The 21,394-nt window shown below is 37.4% G+C and overlaps 1 protein-coding gene across 15 annotated transcripts in view; it reads right to left on the reverse strand.

Annotated features, from left to right (window-relative positions):
* Positions 1-631: 631 nt before the first annotated feature.
* ADD3 (adducin 3) overlaps positions 632-21,394 on the reverse strand; it is a 144,743-nt gene continuing 123,980 nt past the window's right edge. For 14 of the 15 annotated variants that reach the window (XM_060171363.1, XM_060171359.1, XM_007530315.3 and 11 more), the window contains 12 exons: positions 20,905-21,056; positions 19,797-19,877; positions 17,505-17,654; positions 16,545-16,688; positions 16,336-16,434; positions 14,572-14,754; positions 13,745-14,002; positions 12,860-12,979; positions 12,145-12,231; positions 4,397-4,520; positions 3,460-3,555; positions 632-2,852 (listed from right to left, as the gene is read on the reverse strand). In XM_060171363.1, coding sequence (XP_060027346.1) covers positions 2,560-2,852; positions 3,460-3,555; positions 4,397-4,520; positions 12,145-12,231; positions 12,860-12,979; positions 13,745-14,002; positions 14,572-14,754; positions 16,336-16,434; positions 16,545-16,688; positions 17,505-17,654; positions 19,797-19,877; positions 20,905-21,056 — 1,787 coding nt within the window. In that variant the 3' untranslated portion in view covers positions 632-2,559. The remainder of the gene's footprint in view (positions 2,853-3,459; positions 3,556-4,396; positions 4,521-12,144; positions 12,232-12,859; positions 12,980-13,744; positions 14,003-14,571; positions 14,755-16,335; positions 16,435-16,544; positions 16,689-17,504; positions 17,655-19,796; positions 19,878-20,904; positions 21,057-21,394) is intronic. The other variant, XM_060171364.1, reaches the window with a different exon arrangement.

A 21,394-nucleotide genomic window follows, 5' to 3' on the forward strand; every position in this document is an offset into this window, starting at 1 on the left:
TGTGAAGCCTTCCCCCTGCAGCTGGGTCCTTGTACACTGTAATGTGTGCACTTAACCAGGTGTACCACCACCTGGCCTCCCTGCGGGTATCCCTCTATCTTCCCCTATCCTCTCAATTTCTAGCTACCTCTATCCAATACATACAGATAATAAAAAATAAAATAAAATAAAAAAGACTGGAAGGGAATTTTTCTCAGGTTGGTGTGACTGAATTGTAGTTTCTCTTAGTTTCTTTTGTTATATATACTGCTACATAAATAAAAATCAAAAAGAGTAACATACAAATATGCAATATTCTGCAACATTTTCTACTCAACATAGATATGAATAGCAGAACTGAAATCAAAATCAGAACCCTAAATCCTTCAAAGATCTTATAGGTTTCAGAGATACAGTTAAGGTTGAAATCACAATACTGAGAAAAAAAAGGTCACTTTCCTCCAATATCAACTGAAATAGGGTATCACATAGTTAATTTTCAATTATTTTGAAATAATTGGATACCCCTTATTTAGAAGTATCAATCAAGCTCAAGATATTGACAACCTTACTGCAGCAGAAACTCCATAGTCTATAAGATATTCAGGCTAAGTAACAATCCCCGAATTGAAAGATCATGATACCAAGCCAATCTACTTAAAATACTGTTTATTTGTGATTTAACATTAATTAGCATTACATCTAAGAGCAATATCAGATAACATTTATACATTTTCCACAGGACACAGAGGTTCATTGGCTCATTCTTTATGCCAAAGCAAGTAAATAGAGGCATTAGCAAAAGGTGCAAATAGTTCACTGTTGCATTTAAAAAATATTTATGCACATTGCATTCATTTAAGATATATATATATTTTAAAAAATTATGGAAAAGCATAGTTCACAGGTTACTGTTTCCACATACATAGTAATACAACAGAAATGATGAACAAAACAGGACTTCAAATACATAATTAGCAACTGAAAGTTTCCACTAAGAGATTAAAACACCGATTCCAGTAGTTAGTGAGATCTAAAATGAAGTTTCCAGGTTCTGTTTCAACTTTGCATCATCATACACACACAAACAGAACCAGTCTGAGAACACACTGTAATCAATGTAGTTTTTTCACATGCCGACTCACCCTCCAGAAACACTTGGGATTGTTTATACTCACTGACCATTTTGATCATTTAATTTTACACTGATTTGTGACATCACTTGGGTGAAGGGGGGAAAAACTATATTAAGTCTAGGTTTAAATCTGTATTTACATTAAAAATAAAGGTAACTGAAAAACAAGAACGATTTGTAAAAAAAAATCAGTAAGTGGTAGTTCTCTCACTGGGGGAATTAGAATCACTTTTCTTTTAATGTTGCCCTCTAAGATTATATATGTTAGAGATTTGACCCTTTTAAAATGAAAATATCAACCAAAAAATACAATGATTTTGGCAGAGAATTAGAACTTTAGAAAAACTGGATATGTTTCAAATAAGCACTATTTCCAATTCAACTGTGAATAAATAGGTCATTATGAAACTAGAATTCTTTCCATCACATCTTTTTTTGGTTCCCTTCTATTTGTTTCTCATTCTTTTTCCTTTGGTTACCTAATGAAAGCTTCATTTGTCAGCAATACTAAGAGAAAATATATTAAAGATCCAAATATGAACTTAAAGGTATAACCTTTAAATGTGATAATCCCCTTTTTGATACCAAGTCCCAGGATTTTTGAAATATATTTAAGTATACTTAGTATAAAGCAGACTCAAATATGCTCTACTGTTAAATGACTGGCTAATATACTTCTGACATTTTTATACTGAATGGTATACAAACACCTCAACATACAAAAATTGGTTTTGCCATAGTTAAACTAACCCATGTTATGTATACAAAATCCCCTTTGTTGAAAAATATGGGGCTTTCTAAACTAATAAAAAAGGAAGTTTTCAAAAATTATAGCTTACTAAAATGATTTTTTTGGCAAAGTAAGTTACTTTAGGTGAAGAAATTTTATACTTTGAATAAAATTTCAAACGAGGTTTTTCTTAAATTTTTTTTAAAAAGTATGTGCCAGTGTATTCTAATGCTAGAGAGTATTATTTTAGAAGCTTTTAAAACATTCTGCCAATACCCACTGAAACAATGGGAAGCACAAAGGTACAGTCTATAATCATGATAAAAAATTATAAACTGATTACCAAATGAACCAAGTGTAGAGAAATAAAAATTCTTACTTGTTCACTGGTAATTTCTTTCCAAGAGATGTTCTGAAGGCCTGAAGTAACTCAGGCAAATCTGTTTGAGGTGAATTATAAATGTACTTCACGAGGGCAGAGCTAATTAAAACTAGTCATTGAAAAATTTGAAGCCATTTTTGACATATGAGAGATGAACTTGAAAATATCTTTATATTGTTTTTCTTTTAGTAAAATCTTTTTCCAGTTCTGAAAGTCCAGTTTGCTACAGACCCCCAATCTGATCTACCACTGCATAACAATGATCAACTTAAATGCGGTATTTAAGTGTGCAACATCACATTGTAGTAATAATAACTATAAAAGAGATTTTAGTTAGGCTTCAACTTTTTCCTTTTTTTTGTTCTTTTTCAGAAATGAAGGAGTACGGAATTTCTTCTTTTTCTTGGATGGTGATTTTGAAGGGGATCCTTCAGCTGACAGCACTTCTTCGATCTTTTCTGGAGACTGAATAGTAATCTCGATGTTTTCTATGGTCGTGCTTGTAGTCAACCTACTCACTCGCTTGGCAAGCTCCTCTTCAACATCATGCACATCATCCTTGCCATTCATTATCATGACAGGCACATCCATGGAGGTGAAGCTCTTGGAAAATAGCTCATGGTTTTCTACAAAAGGGGAGGTGTTTTCATTTTGTTATTTTATATGATTAACATTTTTACTTTATTTTACAAAGTTGAAATGTTTGTACTAAGGTATTACTTTCCAACAAAGATAGATAATTATTTTATTTCCTTATGGATTAGCATAAAGCTAATTTTCTTATATGATAAAAAGGGGAAGGTAACAAAGTTATTAGATCAAAGACTGAAGGCTACATAAATATGATTGAATGACTTGACAGTTCATTGGAAATCAAGTTAGTAAGAAGGACAACATGTTTTTCTTTAACTTGGGGGGTCATTTGGCAATCAAAACAATAACAAAACAAGTTCATGCTTCTAACTGAAAAGCATAAACAAATTTTGATTTCACAAATTCTTAAAAAGTACAGGTTACCAAAATCCAGACTAAAGAAAATAGTGAACACAAACACTGAATGAAAGTAGCAACTCATTTATTAAAAAGCTTAAAATTATTGGGAGCTTTAACTAAAATCCATGGGAAACTTACTGCTGTAAGATGTTCAAATTATCTAGTGGGGAAAAAAAAAAAGGCAGAGGGACAGAATTAAGATTAACTTAAGAGAATGCTATGGGAAACTGCATTCAATACCTTCTAATTTTTCAGGGATATTTTGCGGTGACTGAGGTTGAGACTGAATTTGTGAAATAGATGAAGCGTCATCTGAGAGTAACTCTTGCTCTGCATCTGTTGGATAAGAGTTTAGTTAAAAGCCATGCAAAACAAAGAAGCAGAAGATTTTATGGCGGTTAGTGCATATATCAAATGCTTTTACACAGAGATGATAGTCTCTTCAATAAGCTCAGCATGCTAGCAGTTATTCCATATGTTGACAATTATGTATTAAGAGAATATTAATGTGTTAACATTTTTGGCTACTTAATAGTAATGTGACATACAGACTTACCAAGGAAGCACAGCACAGCTACTAGCAGCTCAGTAAATAATAAATACGCATTTAGATTTTGCTAGTGTTAAGAAAACAAAGTACATTGGACAGCCAGATGCAAAAAGTTATTAAGCCTTACCAGTGATGCAACAGTAAAAAATCAGAATGGTCCACTGCTGTTGTTGGATAGGACAGAGAGAAATCGAGAGAGGAAGGGAAGGCAGAGGGGGAGAGAAAGAGACTCCTGCAGACCTGCTTCACTGCTTGTGAAGTGACACACCCCTCCCTTCAGGTGGGAAGCTAGAGGCTTACCTAGCCATGTGCCTACATTTACTTTAGTTATTAATCTTTTACTCATTTGAGGATTTCAGTTTACTGACTTTCTAGCAATCAGATGCCTTTGAGGAAGACAGTTTTCTCTGCATGGCAAGTTATATGGTCTGTGGCAGCTTTCTTCATGTTAGCTCCACCTATCATCAGGACAGAACCAGGAGAGATGGCAAATGACAGTCCACTGGAAAGGGGAAATTAAAATAAAACTTTTACAGCCTTCTATCATCCAACTCTAAGTGCTCCATTACTAGCAGCGTGATTATCCCAGGCTTACCAACAGTTTATCTTGTCTAAAAATCAACTGACCTTCCAGGCCTTGTTGCTTACGTTCGATTGTCTTCTTATACTCTTCAAGTTCTCTTTCTGTGAGATGGCTGAAGGGGTTGGGAGGAGCTGGTGGGGCTTGATCGTCATCTTCAAATTGCATGGTCTTAAGATGAAAAATATTGACTCATTAAGAGTTTTAGTATATCACTCTACATATCTCTGTATTTATACACAGAACACACACACACACATATATATTCACATATGTACATATAAATGTAAACATGATGCTAGCAACACCTCACTTGACAATAATCATAAGAAGTGATAAACACTATTGGCTTAAAAATTTCATATCAGATTAGTGCTTTTTAAAAAATATTTAATTTATTTATTCCTTTTTGTTGCCCTTGTTGTTTTATTGTTGTAGTTATTATTGTTGTTGTTGGATAGGACAGAGAGAAATGGAGAGAGGAGGGGAAGACAGAGAGGAGGAGAGAAAGACAGACACCTGCAGACCTGCTTCACCGCCTGTGAAGCGACTCCCCTGCAGGTGGGGAGCCGGGGTTCGAACCGGGATCCTTATGCCGGTCCTTGTGCTTTGCGCCACCTGCGCTTAACCCGCTGCGCTACAGCCGGACTCCCAGATTAGTGCTTTTTGACCACCAATCCAACAGACTAAAATTGCCAATGAAATTTCCTCAATAATCCTATATTTTAATATTAACAATTAAAAATAGTCAAGGTCTAATGAGTTTTACATAATTAATAAATATCTTAAAAGCAAATTAATTCCTCCATCTCAAAAAAAACCTTTGTAAAAGAAGGCTTAGAAAGATGAAATGTACCAAAAGAACTTTGAAAATGAGACATTTAGCTAACTCTGGCAGGCTGAACATCTGGGGGTTTCCCCAGAGAAATACCCTGCTTCATATCCAATCACCCTATAGTTAAGCTCATCAATGCTCAAACCTTGCACATGTTTAGAGTCTGACTGACTTTCAGTGTCTATTATTAAGCAGACTGTCACCGATTACCAGAAACTTGAGGTAAGGTTCAATATGGAAGAGAAAGGCCAGAGTAGACAATAAAATGTGAACTCAAGAAACAAAGATAATAAAAGCAACTGAAGAAAATTTAACATTGATTCCCTTAAAACAATATGAGAATGGGGTTAGAATGTTTTGCAGAAAACAGAAATTTTATACATGTACTAACAATGGTATTCACTGTAAACCATTAATCCCACCAATAAAATATTAAATAAAATTCAAATAAAGAACAGCAAGAGAAAATATTATATTCACTAAAGAAAAACAGAAATTCAGGTTTTTAAAAAAGAAGAACATTTGGGAAACATAGCTTAACAATTTAAAAAAAATATATAGAAATAGAAAGTTAAACAGAATAATTAGAAAATAAAATCAAGCAAAGAAAATTAGGATAAAAAAATAAATGCAAAGTAAGAAAAAATATCAGAGGCTTGATAAAAGAGAAACACTGTTTAACAGTATTTCTTTATTTTTTAACTAAAATATTTATTTATTCCCTTTTGTTGCCCTTGTTGTTTTATTGTTATGGTTATTATTGTTGTCATCGTTGTTGGACAGGACAGAGAGAAATGGAAGAGAGGAGGGGAAGAAAGAGAGGGAGAGAGAAAGACAGACACCTGCAGACCTGCTTCACCGCTTGTGAAGTGACTCCCCTGCAGGTGGGAAGCTGGGGGCTTATTCCGGGATCCTTACTCCGGTCCTTGTGCTTTGTGCCACATGCGCTTAACCTGCTGCGCTACTGCCCAATTCCCACTAACAGTATTTCTTGACAGAAAAAGAAGTTTCAGAAAAAAATTCCCTCAAATGAATATTACCTGGCAGGTTTAAAGTAGTTACTACATACTAAAATAAAGACTAGAAAGATATCGACTATAAAGCACTTATTACATTATATGACATCATAATATAACACACCACACTTTTTTTTTTAAATATTTATTTTATTTATTTATTCCCTTTTGTTGCCCTTGTTGTTTTTTTTTATTGTTGTAGTTATTATTGTTGTTGTCGTTGTTGGATAGGACAGAGAGAAATGGAGAGAGGAGGGGAAGACAGAGAGGGGGAGAGAAAGACAGACACCTGCAGACCTGCTTCACCGCCTGTAAAGCGACTTCCCTGCAGGTGGGGAGCCGGGGTTCGAACCGGGATTTTCTTATGCGGGTCCTTGTGCTTTGCGCCACCTGCGCTTAACCCGCTGCGCTACAGCCTGACTCCCTACACACCACACTTTTGAACAGCAAGGATAAAATGAAGATCTAGAAGATTAAATAAAAGGGTCCTCAAACAAGGTACATGAATCCTAGTGCTCTTCAACTTCTCCACAATACCATTGAGTCAGGGGACAAGAGAATGATGTTTTTCACATTTTGGAAGAAAATCATTCCCAAAGTAGAATTCTAAGCCCATTATATGCACTATTTAGCTCAGCAGTGAAAGTTTAATGATACAAACACTGAAAGCTGAATTACTACAAGAAATGTGTCATTACCTGACTGGAAGTGTGAAAAAGGAAAATGGGTGTTAACAGTTTAAATCCTCATCTTCCATAAAAAATGTATGTCACATCTTTAATTAAAAAAAAATATTTATTTTTCCCTTTCTGTTGTCCTTGTTTTTTATTGTTGTTGTAGTTATTGTTGTTGTTGTTATTGATGTTGTTGTTGTTGTTGGATAGGACAGAGAGAAATGAAGAGAGGAGGAGAAGACAGAGAGGCGAAGAGAAAGACAGACACCCTAACCCTAACCTGCAGACCTGCTTCACTGCTTGTGAAGCTACTCTCCTGCAGGTGGGGAGCCGGGGGCTCGAACCAGGATCCTTATGCTGGTCCTTGCGCTTAGCACCACGTGCGCTTAACCTGCTGCGCTACTGCTCGACTCCCACATCTTTAATTTTATGATATACTTTACTTAAACAATTTCCCATCTCTGAAAATGGACTTCATCTTATAACTAATGGATCGTGTTGTATAGTTAGAACTGTCATTATTATTTTCTCTTTTAGTGATACATAGCATACTCAGTAGAGTATGTCCCTTACCATGTTTGAGGTCCTGGGGTTAAGCCCTTTAACCATGGATGGCTCTGGAGGGAGCTCCAGGGATGATGGAGCAGTGCTGAGGTGTCTCTCCTCTCTCTTATCTCTAAATAAAAAAATTACAGACTTGGGCCTGATCAATAATTTTGTTATCTTGCTATGAAAGAGACTAGCCTGCGCCCAGAAATGCAGTATGTGTATCATACTTTTTTAAGACCAAGATTTTATTTTTTTTAATTTTTAAAATTATCTTTATTTTATTTATTGGATAGGCAGCCAGAAATCAAAAGGGAAGGGAGTGATAGAGGAGAGACAGAGACACCTGTAGACCTGCTTCACCACTCACAAAGCTTTCCCCCTGTACATGGGGAAGGGAGCTTGAACCCGGGACCTTCTACACTGTAACATGTTCACTCAACCATGTGTGCCACCGTCTGGCCCCCAAACCAAGTTTTATTATGAGAGGCAGAGTATGAGTGAGACTGTGTGTGTCAGAGAGAGAGAGAAAAAGAGAGAGAGAGAGGAGAGAGAGGAGAGATTGCACTGCTCAGTTCTAGCTAAGATAGTGCCAGGGACTAAACCGTGGCTTCTGGGTCATCGGACGTGCAAGTTGGTGCTCTAAGAGGCTGAGCTGCCTCCCTGGAGATTTACAATTTTTTTCTTTTTTTTTTTTAAATATTTATTTTATTTATTTATTCCCTTTTGTTGCCCTTGTTTTATTGTTGTAGTTATTATTATTGTTGTTGTTGTTGTTGGATAGGACAGAGAGAAATGGAGAGAGGAGGGGAAGACAGAGAGGAGGAGAGAAAGACAGACACCTGCAGATCTGCTTCACCGCCTGTGAAGCGACTCCCTTGCAGGTGGGGAACCGGGGTTCGAACCGGGATCCTTATGCCGGTCCTTGTGCTTTGCGCCACCTGCGCTTAACCCGCTGCGCTACAGCCCGACTCCCGGAGATTTACATTTTTAAAGGCTACTTTAATTCTAAATTTTATGGACATCTTCAATGATACAAATCCATTTTCTTTTCTTTTTTATAATTTTTAAAATTATCTTTATTTATTGGATAGAGAAAGTCAGAAATTGAGAGAAAGGGGAGACAGAGAGGGAGAGAGACAGAAAGCACACCTGCAGCCTCGCTTCACCACTTGTAAAGCCTTTCCCCTGCAGGTGGGGACCAGGGGCTCAAACCTGGGTCCTTGCGCACTGCAACATGTGCGCTTAACCAGGTGCGCCACCACCTGGACCCACAAATCCAATTTCAAGGAAGACTAAAACAAAAATAAACCAATGGGACTATATCAAATTGAAAAACTTCTGCATAGTAAAAGAAACTACCATCCTCAAAAAGAGACTTCTTACAGAATGGGAGATAAACAAATGACCCCATCCAAAAATGGGGGGGAGGATATGAACAAAATATTCACTAAAGAAGAGATCTAAAAGGCCAAAACATGTCAAAAAATGCTCCAAGTCATTGATTGTCAGAGAAATGCAAATGATAACAACAATGAGATACCACTTCACCCCTATGAGAATGTCATACATCAGAAACGATAGCAACAACAAATGCTGGAGAGGTTGTGGGGTCAAAGGAATCCTCCTGCACTGCTGGTGGGAATGTAAATTGGTCCAACGTCTGTGGAGAGCAGTCTGGAGAATTCTCAGAAGGCTAGAAATGGACCTACCCTATGATCCTGTAATTCCTCTCCTGGGGAACCCAACACACCCATCCAAAAAGATTTGTGCATACCTATGTTCTTAGCAGCACAATTTGTAATAGCCAAAACCTGGAAGCAACCCAGATGTCCAACAACAGATGAGTGGCTAAGATAGTTGTGGTATATATACACAATGGAATACTACTCAGCTATTAAAAATGACAAATTCACTTTCTGCACCTCATCTTGGATGGAGCTTGAAGTGAGATAACCCAGAAGGAGAAGGATGGATATGAGATGATTTCACTCATGGACAGAAATTTAGAAGAAAAGAAGGGGAGATTCAAAGTAAAACCTGGACTAAGTTTGGTGTATTACACCAGTGTAAAGGACTCGTGTGTGTGTGTGTGTGTGTGTGTGTACATGTGTGTGACTTTCTGCCCCTGGTGCAAGATGATGGAGGAGGGTCTATTATGTGTGGGGTTAGAGTGTTTTGAAGAAAACTGACAAATTTTACACATGTACCAACAACTGTATTTACTGTTTACTGAAAACCATTAATCCCCAATTAAAAAAAAAAACTAAAGAAAGAAAAATATGCAAGCATTAAAAAATCCTAATTGTTATTTGCAATTCAATCACAGTCAGTTTGAAAATGGAATAAAACACTGTTAAGATGACTGAAATTTGGTAGCATTTTAGTGTTGTTTTTTCTCTTTTGTGAAGTGTTCTATTACATACATGCTCAAGTTTATTTTTTTGTCTTATTCTGGGATTACAAATTTACCACAGGTATCTTGATTCAGGAACATAGACTACAGGTCAGTCTGATACTAGCCATTAATTGTCATATGAATATAGGACTTAAGACTAAACTTTATGTCAGTAGAATTGTAGTGCTCATGCCACTTAATAATCATTTTCTTTAAAAAATAAGTTGAGGGGAGTTGTGCGGTAGCACAGCGGGTTAAGCGCACGTGGTGCTAAGTGCAGGGATCCGCACAAGGATCCCAGTTCAAGACCCCGGCTCCCCACCTGCAAGGGGAGTCGCTTCACAAGCAGTGAAGCAGGTCTGCAGGTGTCTATCTTTTTCTCCCCCTCTCTGTCTTCCCTTCCTCTCTCCATTCTCTCTGTCCTATCTAACAATGACGACAACAATAATAACTACAACAACAATAAAAACAACAAGGGCAACAAAAGGGAAAATAAATAAATAAATAAAATAAGTTGAGTGTAGGGGTTGGGGAGACAGCATAATGGTTATGCAAATTACTTTCATGCCTCAGGCTCAGAGGTCCCAGGTTCAGTCCCTAGCACCAGCATAAGCCATAGTTGAACAGTGTTCTGGTGTTTCTCTCTGCATCTCTCTCATTAAAATAAAATAAAATATTTTTTAAAAAGCTGGGCACACTGCAATTTCTCTCCTGGGGATAATCTATCCTAAGGAACCACAAATAACCATCCAGAAAGATTTGTGTATACCTGTGTTCACAGCAGCACAATTTGTAATAGCCAAAACCTAGAAGCAAGCCAGGTATCCAACAACAGATGAGTGGCTAAGAAAGTTGTGGTATATACACATAATGGACTATTACTTAGCTATTAAAAATGGTGAATTCACCTTTACCTCATTTTGGATGGAACTTAAAGAAATGTTAAGTGAGATAAGTCAGAAAGAGAAGGATGAATATGGGATGATCACATTCACAGAGAGAAGTTGAAAATACTACCATGATGCCAATCTGCCTTCCGTGGGTCGACAACCCCACCTCCCCTGAGCCCTGTCCCACTAGGGAAAGGTACGGACAGGCTGGGGGGTATGGATCGACCTGTCAACACCCATGTCCAGCAGAGAAGTAATTACAGAAGTCAGACCTCTGATCTTCTGTACCCCAAAAAGATCTCTGTTCCATACTCCCAGAGGGATAAAGAATAGGAAAGCTTCTAGTGGAGGGGATGGGACATGGCATGCTTGGGGTGGGAGTTGTGTGAATTGTGCCCCTCCTATTCCACAATCTTGTTGATCAGTATTAAATCACTAATAATAATAATAATAAAAGAGAAGCTGAAAAGTAGGAAAACACAAAGCAGATACAGGATACAGGACTGGGTTTGGTCATAAAAGACTCTGGGGTGGGGTGGGGGTTCAGGTTCTGGAACATGGTGGCAGAGAAGGACCTAGAGGGAATTGTTGGTATGCATGAGACCCCTTCTGTTTCATTTGGTTTAAATCCCCCCTGCTTAACACTATTCTATTTACATAACCACTTCATTCTATTTACATAACCGCTGTTAACAAGCACTACCCTCCCTCCAGGGCACTGGTTCAATCCCCACTGTTTCATGATATGTTTTTGCTCCACCCTGATCCTCTCCTTGTCACACTCTGATTGTCACCAGTCACTATTCTCTCCACCCTCTCTATGTCACATCTTTATATATACTTGGCAAGTATATATAAAGACAGCATTGTGAGTTTTAGGGTACTTGAGTTTAGCTTAGCTCGTCTTAGATTGTGCTGCGTCCTGCATGAATAAAGAGATACTGCCTACAGCTCAACCATGAGTCCCTGGTCGTCTGTTACCCGCCCGTGAAGCCAGCCCGGCGAAAACAACATAACCCAGCGAAAACAACAGGGAATTGAACTGTTATGTGGAAAACTGAGACATATTACACATGTACAAACTACTGTATTGTATTGTTGACTATAAACCATTAACTCCCCCAATAAAGAAAATTTAAAAAAAAGTTGGGCATGAGAAGTTGCTCAATGGTATTGCATGTGTACAAGGTTGGTTTCATCCCTGGGTGCCACGGGGAAAAAAAAGCAAAATAAAGATCCTCTTTAAAAATGTGAAGGTCAATATTAGAAACAATGAAAAGAACAGAAAGTTTGAAAATTGGGAATTAAAGGTGAGATTTTAATTCTTTTTAATTAACTGAATTTTTAATTTGTGCTTTTATTAAGTGTGATAAAAATATAAATACTTAAATTAAGATTTTTTAAATAAAAATCAAACCAAATCTTCATGGACTTACAGAAGGAGGCTTATCCACAACAATTCCAGCAAGTAATTGAGACTGCGGTCCTGCTGTTTTTAAGTCATATCGGTTTTGTTCTCGAATCTGAATTGAAAAACAGTAACACATTCTTCAGGATATCTAAGCAGGTGGCCTTTACCGTCTCTTTCCCTTAAGTTAACTACTGTTTGACTACCCCAAAGTCAGAGCCTCTTACTTTCATAACTATTATTGCTATCCTAAGTACTCAATCTCTTCTAGTCTTCCTAACAAGTGACTTCCTGTATTTTCTTTCTTTTTTTTTTTTTTCCCCACTAAATAGTACAAAGGCTCTCTGTCAATTGTCACCAGAGTTATTACTGGGGCTCAGTACCTGCACAATGAATCCACCATTCCCTGGCCTTATTTCTTTTGCTTTTTTTTTTTTCCCCTCCCTCTCATGTCTTTTTCATTTGATAGGACAGAGAGACACCTGTAGTACTCGCTTCATTGCTCATGCAGGTGGGACAAAGGCTCTTAAAGGCAGAAGTAGGTTTTTCCTATGTAGCACACTTAACTGTGACTAGCACAGATCTGGAGGTGTTAAATACAAGCTAAAATTACACTGAATTAAACTTTAACTTCTTCTGTGTTCCATCCCCAATTTTGGTAGTAGTCAGATTTAATCACTAGTGAGCCAAACATGAACTAGCAGTAACAATGTCTACCCTGGCCACATAAGACTATTTCTTACCTTATTTCTCTTTTCTAGTACCTCATTTGGGTTTGTGTTTAAAGGGACAAATTGGTTTGGATCTTCAATTTTGATAGGTGTTCCACTACTGACTTTAGAGGAGTCCTCTGTTTTCATCCACTAAAGAATAAAGAAAAAAAAAATCTAGAATCAAATTTTGTGTTAAGGAAATACAGGTTTTAAATAACTATTGACTCAAGGAAGAAGAATATACATTGTCAAGATTTAGTGTTTCTGAACAAGTAAATGTCATTACTATTCACATAAATACTGCTAATTAAACTTTCTTCTCTTAGTGCTTTCAAATTTGATGATACAAATATTTTAAGCATCAATACAGAGATTGATCTTACATTAAATCTTATATTCAGCATTGTCTCTTCCATTAAAGTTTCGTCAGTTGTGAAAGTCAAGAATGTATCAAAATAACCATAAAATCTTGCCAAAGGGTAGCTCAGGGCAGTCATCTGTAAAACCTTAACTTTTACAGTTCCCATAACTTTTATAGTTCAAATTCACTGGCACAATATAAGTTATAAAGCAGTATCATGTAGTGGGTAAGAACTTGGATCTAGAGTCAGGCTGAATTCAAATACTTTGCCATTCACAAATGACTGGTTAACCCCTCTGTGCCTCATTTTTCTCATTTATAATAGAGAGAAAAATAGTGTTCTTTTCATATTTGGAGAATTAAACAAGAGACAACTCAGGTAAGGCACTATGAATAAAGTGCCTTGCACAAAATTAATACCTAAGAAATGACAATGATACCATTATTGTTAACATTACATTCTACGTCCACAACATTTTTGATATAAACCATTCAGATCATGGATAACTAGGCAAACATTTACGACAGGCAAACGCTATAAAGTAATGGCATACTGTGATTTTTGTTCTGGGACTGGTTTCCCCATTCCGAGACTCCTCAGGCACATTCACTTTCATGTAAGTATTTGGTGAGTTCAGCCATCTTGTTTTTTCACGCTGCTGTCTCTGTGCCATGTACTTGAGAGGAGACAGTGGCACTGTATCATCTTCAAAGGAGAAAGCAGTCACAGTTGCTGGGATTTCCACATCACTCTTGTGCCTAGGCTTCTCTCGAATGAGAGGATGCCTATAAGCATAGCCTGTTCTATATCCCTAAAGGAGGGAAAAACCGTAGCTGAAACAATCAAATCTGTACAACATAGAAGTATTTATATCTTAATTCTTTTTAAAAAAATTATTAAAATAAGACTCCTTGGTTGAAAAAGAAATAAAAGGAGAAGTTTCTTTTAAAATTCCACATGATGTCCACATAATACTTGTGTTGGAATAAAGCAAATTTCAAGATCTGATTAAAACTGATTCCAGCTGACAATGTGCTTTTCTCTCAGAACTGTTCCTGACAAAGGCAATCTCAAAACTGCTGACCAGAAACATTTTTCTAGCTATAAACTGTTTTTCTCCAAGCCAAATTGGGGTGCTCATTTATATGTTTGCTCCTTGCAATCTGCCTTCTTCCCTTTCGTTGAAGTAAAATCAAAAGTTAGATGACATTTTCATGTTCCCGTTTGATTCTTTAAAAATGTGATATGATTACACTAGAATGAGTAATTTCCCAGGGTTAAACTTAGCTCCTGGAGGAATAAGGAACATGTTCCAAAACTAAAGGGAGATGGGAACATCTGCTTTTGAGTTTGAAGACATGAATCCAATTTCCCACCTACCAAATTGTCCAGAGTCCTCATCAGTCCTTCAAACTCAATCTCGCCAACCTTCCATTTTTGATGGGAGCTCATATTCACACCTCCTCCTCCAGCTGCTGCCACAGTGTGGGTGAAAGCTTTAAACTTCTGAAGATCCAATACAAGCAAATTGTCTATTCCACCTGCCCCTGCTAGTGCCTTCACCTGTAACCAAAGGTAAACTATATAGAAGCCCAAGACCAACAACTACAGTGTTTTGCTTTTAAAAAGGTTTAGATTCAGCATATACCAAACATTAATTTCTCAGGCTACTACTAACAAAAACAAAAACAAAGCAACATATGTGTGAAGTAGGCAGCTGAAGGATCTTTCCACTGAAAACAGGTACCTTCTAGGATGCAGATTTCTCTGATTAAAAACACAGTTAGAGATTTAGAGCCATACTTTAAACACATTTTAAGAAACTGAGACTTTCTTGCCATTTTCTGGTGTCTAGTCACAGATAATACTTTTACTGAAAGTTATAATTTTAAAGGAGCACAGACATTATAGTGTTAACTGAGGGATGTTTAGGCAGAAGTTAATTTATGTTTAACCAATCTTCTATATAGCCTCATTTGAGAAAAGGACAGAGCATTAAATTAAAAAAAAAATGCTGTTTAAGACAAATTAGTCGGTAGAAGAAAAAATTTTTTTTTTTTAATAATTACTCTGTTGTACCCATTCTAATAGAGTAAGATTATTAGTGGGGCTGGGCAGTGGCACACCCAGTTGAGTGCACATGTTACAGTGTGTAAGAACTGGGGTTCAAGTCCCCAGTTCTCACCTCCAGGAAGGAAGCTTCACAAGTGGTGAAGCAGTGCTGCAGGTCTCTTTTCTTCTCTACCTCCTGCCCCTCTTTGTCTTTATCTAGTAAACAAATATTTAAAAAAGATTATTATTTGCTTAAGAATATGCTTGACTATTCCCAAGAAAGAAATTTGGGCCCTTAAATACATTCATCTTCTCTGGAAAAAAAAAGTAGTTTCCAACCTGTTATAATAATGGGACTGAGGCTGTGGAAATGTTAACTCCTTGAACTCATAAAACTCTTGGCTCTATTCTCACATTTTTTTTATAACAGTGACTACAACATATCTGATCTTTTTGACTAGCATTTACCTTTGTTTCTCAATTAGCATCTAACATTAGAAGGTGAAGGTGGAAAAATGGGCAATTATAGTATTTAAAGAAGTAGCCCTAGGGGAAAATGTTTATGAAACATGTACATTTAAATGGCTCGATGTGAATTTAAAACTTCTTTTCCTGGGAGTCGGGCAGTAGCGCAGCCGGTTGAGTGCATGTGGCGCAAAGCGCAAGGTCCAGCTGAAGGATCCTGGTTCAAATCCCCAGCTTCCCACCTGCAGAAGAGTCACTTCACAAGTGGTGAAGCAGGTCTGCAGGTGTCTATCTTTCTCTCCCCCTCTCCATTTCTCTCTGTCCTATCCAACAACAACGACATTGGCAATAGCGACAATATAACTACAACAATAAAAATAGGGTAACAAAAGGTAATAAATAAATATTTAAAAAAAACAAACTTATTTTCCTATTTTTCAATTCAAAAGTTAAGTGAGTTGATCCCTTTTACTCAAGCAAAACTTTAAGTTTTAAAAGACAAAATAGAGACACCAACTAATATATATATATTTGAAAAACAAGCAAAACCCAACAAAACAAGCATATAGTAAAGTGAAAAATTAAAGATATGTGTGTGTTGGATGGTGGGGAGGTAATTTTTCCTACCTGAATTTCACAGGCTTTCTGTGCATTGAAAATATAGTGAAAAGCCTCTTCAACTGTTTCTCCTAGTGCTACCACACCATGATTTCTGAGCACCAGCACCTGAAATAGAATCCCAAAGCAATCACTTCAAATAACTAACATAGCTCACAGTTTTCATCAACAGCAACAGTAATAAAAATAGATCCTTAGAGAGAAACTCCACTACATACCTTACAACTTGGCCCCAGAACTTTCTGCAATTGAATTCTCTCCTCCTGTTCATCAAGTGACCCTTGGTAATCATAATAGGCAACATCTCCCAGGATCAGGGACTCTTGAGAAATTGGAAGGATCCCACACTTCATGGAGGAAACCTATTTGATTGGGTCCGTGACACACAACGTGTTTAGTTACTAAATACACTTTCATAAGAATCAGAACCTGAACCAGATTTTTAAGTTAGTCCAGGAAGCTTTTGAAATTTAGAGTACATTCACTGTGTTCACCATTCCAGCCTACCTCCCATTTTTTAAAATTTCTCTCATCTCCCCCTTTAATTCTTGACCTCAGTCAGGAATGAAACAAAAGGACTTATAAATAAAATATTATGAAAGATATCTTGTTCCAAAGAATTTAATGACCCAATTATTAAGCTGATTGGCTTAAAATCCAAATGCTCTTTTGCTTTCTGGGTATGCAGAAGATTAATATTTTGAGAATGATCTTATTATTTATTTATTTATTTTGGCTTCCAGGGTTATCACTGGGGCTCAGTGCCTGCACCACAAATCCACTGCTCCTGGAAACTATTTTTTTCCTTTTTGTTACCCTTGTTGTTTATCATTATCATTATTGTTATTGCTGTCGTTGTTGTTGTATAGGACAGAGAGAAATCGAGAGAGATGGGGAAGACAGAGGGGGAGAGAAAGACAGATACCTGTAGACCTGCTCACTGCATGTAAAGTGACCACCTGCAGCTGGGGAGCCAGGGGCTCCAACTGGGATCCTTGTGCCGGTCCTTTGTCTTCCCACCACGTGCACTTAACCTGTGGCGCTACCACCCATCCCCCAAGAATAATCTTGTATGACTATATCTAAAAGAATGCAGATAGTAAGGTCTTGTGTAAAGAAAGCTATGAAAATAATACACTTCCCAAACTCATTGTTAGTTTGGGACCTTCCAGACTTACAGCTGCTGTGGCAAGGGTATGGATGTGTACCACACACTTAACATCGGGACGTGTTGAATAGATTGCAGCATGAGGACTAAATCCTGTATGGTCAATTTTCAAATTGGTACTTCCTTGATCAACCACTTCTCCTATTATATTGACTTTTACCTGAGGGGGGAAAAAAATCGCAAATACTTAAGAGGTACACATGTATCAAAGTTTGTCTGTGTCACCTGGGAAAGTGAAAGTGAAACCTGGGAGAAGCAAGGTTTTTGGTAAAGGTCAGATGGTCAATATTTTAGACTTTGTGGGCTGATGCTCCAACTACTCAACTCTGTCACCTTAGTACAAGAGCAGCCATAATGGTTTTACAGAAGTTGCTTGGCTACTTTTGGAGTGCTCTTGTCTTGGAACTTTAAGTCTCCTGCTAACTTGTACATCAAATGAATATCGATGTCTTTATGATGACCGTGGGGTCCTATGTCCAACTATGACACCATAACCCCAGACAATACTTTTGGCACACCTGCATATTAGTTGTCGGGTTCAGGCAAAGATTAGTAAAGTCATGAGCCCCTTGGAATATACCTAAAATAGACTTACTAGCTTTTTCCAAAATGGAGACCCCAAGTCTCATCTGCTACTTTTTTACCTTTACGTTCTTGATTAATTAACCATTTGTTTTGTCTTATATCTTAATGCTTTACAGCCACCAAAAGTTGCAGATGCTATCATGACGTCAACCTGAATTCCCTGGGCAGAAGACCTCACTAAAGTGTCCTGGAACCCTGTCTCTCCGAGGCCTGCCCCACTAGGGAAAGATAGGTTGGGAGTGACCCCAAATCTCATCTGCTATGTTCTTACCTTTAGATTTGTGATTATTAAACAATCTGTTTTGCTTTGTATCTTATGCTTTTTCAGCCACTGAGTTGCAGATGCTACCATGACACCAACCTGACTTCATTAAACAGATGACCTTATCAGTGTACCCTGGAACCCCACCTCTCCAGAGTTCTTCCCCACTAGGGAAAGATGGAAACAGGCTAGGAGTATGGACTGACCTGCCAATCCCTATGTCCAGTGAAGATGCAATTATGGAAGTCAGAACTTCTACCTTCTACACCTCATAGTGACCCTGGGCCCATACTCCCAGAGGGATAAAGAATAGGAAAGCTTCCAATGAAGGGGAGGGTATACGGAGTTCTGGTGGTGGGAACTGTATGGAACTGTACCCCTCTTATCCAATGGACTTGTCAATCATTATTTTAAAAATATATTTTTTTATTCCCTTTTGTTGCTCCTGATTTTTATTGTTGTAGTTGTTGTTGTCATTGTTTTTCGATAGGACAGAGAGAAATGGAGAGAGGAGGGGAAGACAGAGAGGGAGAGAGAAAGATAGACACCTGCAGACCTGCTTCACGGCTGGCTTGTGAAGCGACTCCCCTGCAGGTGGGGAGCTGGGGGCTTGAACCGGGATCCTTACTCCAGTCCTTGTGCTTTGCACCACATGCGCTTAACCTGCTGCCCTACCACCCTACTCCTGTCAGTCATTATTAAATCAATATTTTAAAAAGTGTGATTCTAATACCTGAAGGAAAAAAAAAGATGTGTCCCCCCCATAGAACTTTATTTATAGAAAGAGTCTGCAACAAACATGTATTTAGCAAGAACTAGTGTCCAAAATAATGTGTAAGTTAATCTCTTACTCAAGATTTAAGTAAGTTTGGCCTTTACTGAACTGGCTGGTAAATTTCCATTTGCTAACACTGCAGCAACTAGATAGAACCAGTGCAGCTCCTGCTGTTCTAGAGGCCAATGACTCCTAGAGGCTAGGAGTAAAGTCATGGGAAAATAAAATGCTGGGTCAGGTTGTTGGAAAAATCATGATGTATTTTTCTATTTTTTTTGTGTGTGTTTGTGCAAAATATGTCATTTTTTCTGACAACTCAGTTTTACTTCATCAACTAAATTTTGTTTAACTCTGTAAAACATACATGAAGTTTTTGTAGGTATGTGATTTATTTTTAAAACAAATTCCAGAGTGTATAGAGGAAAAAAAATTAAGAATCCTTTCAAAACATAAAGTGATAAAACCACCTCACTAGTTTTTTCAACTATTTTGCATTTCTTAAACTCTAAAGTGTTCTTTTCAAGCTCTTTCCTAGTTCACTAGTAAATATTAGTTTATCCATACCTTTTCTCACTCTATTCTGTTCTAAATGCAAAAAAACAAGCAAACAAGCTGAGAAAAATTGTAAGAAGGCTACCAGGAAACATAGAATAAAATGATGTTAGAAATTAGAACTATACCAAATTGGAGACTGTGGCTTCTGAAAAAGACAGGCCTCTAGGAATTATTATAATGTGGTCTTGCTCCTTACTTATTCTTACCTAAGAAAAATAAAAAGATAAAGGGAATTAGTATGAGATGCTCATATTTTTGCAGTGTAAACGCAACCACAACTATATTTATAATCAACAATTATGAGAGATCTGGGAAAAAAAAAAAAAAGAACAAAGCAAGCAAAAACTCAGGGTGTGAGACTCTGAAACTTTCCTTGAACATTTTTTCTTCCCTCAACCCTCAAGTATTTGTTAACATTTGTTAATTCCTGGACTCACGTGAAATGAAATTTTGAGCACTCTATGGCTGCTCGAGTTCAGCTATGTTCTTGAAAAACAAAGGACAAATTTGTTCATTTAAGAGTGATCATGGCGAATTTGGATGTGTAACAGTGGAAACTAAGGGAATGTGTAAAGAAAAGAGAATAAATTCTCTTCGTAGCAAGGAACTAAGATGAAGATGGGAGTAGAAACCAAGAAGTGGCCGGGACAAAGAGAAGACATTTACAAGAAAAGTTTACCACACATCTGTGTGCCACCACATCTATTTCCAACACACAGTATTTTAATATATATTTGCCTCCAAAATTTGATTTTCTTCCAAGTGTGGCAACATGAAGAAATAATAGGAAATAGGAAACATAATAAAAAAATGACCACTGAGGAAACTTCTCTGCACCCCTCTATTTGCATTGTCCCAAATGATTTTTTTCCTATATTTTTCTTTTCTTTATTTATTATTGACACCTATAGCTCTGCTTCACTACTTGTGAAGTGATCCCCCTGCAGGGGGGGACCGGGCCTTGAACCTGGGACCTTGTCAAATTTTGCCAAAGAAATTTTTCCTGAACAGTTTCTACAAATAATCTGAACTAAAGGAACAACACATGTAGTAAATGGAGCAGAGAGTGAGGGTAACTGTTCCCTCAGAAACAGAGTTTACATCAGGAGTAGGTTGTGGTCTAGCATTATAGATTCAGAGAAAAGAATTTAAAAACTGGACTTCAGAGGGAACGTGAGAAGAATATAGTTTGCTTCTAGTTGGATTTTGTAAAAAGGAACTGAAAAAACTTACAGAGATATATGAATTTGCCAGGTGTGCCCATCCAAACAAGTCCACAAGTCTATACAGGCTGGCAAGTTTACAACGACTAAGTTTTTCTCCCTTCACGTATGAGGAAGTATCCACTCCTGGTAGGTCATTGATAGGTGTGACCATGCCAAGACCTGAAGGAGGAAAAATTGTGGAGACATTCGGGTTAGCTAGTTCCCTACCTGGAAATTAGTTCACAGAAAACAACCGATTCTAGGGAGATCGCAGCCTTGTAAATAACGACTTGAGGTTTATCAGCTCCCACAATGTTTCATTAGTTTATCTTCCTTCAGAAAAGTATGCTAAGAGTAAAAAATAAGTATCAACTATATTAGCTTGCTTGGTAAAAGCTGTCTCATCTAGTACATGACTGTATCACAAGCTCACATCACTGGAGGAAAACAGTTACATGATCCTGGAGCCAGGAGACAGTTTGCCAGGGAGAGCACACATTTTACCATGTGCAACATCC

Source organism: Erinaceus europaeus, chromosome 14 (assembly GCF_950295315.1).
Source record: "Erinaceus europaeus chromosome 14, mEriEur2.1, whole genome shotgun sequence".
Classification (NCBI taxonomy): Eukaryota; Metazoa; Chordata; class Mammalia; order Eulipotyphla; family Erinaceidae; genus Erinaceus; species Erinaceus europaeus.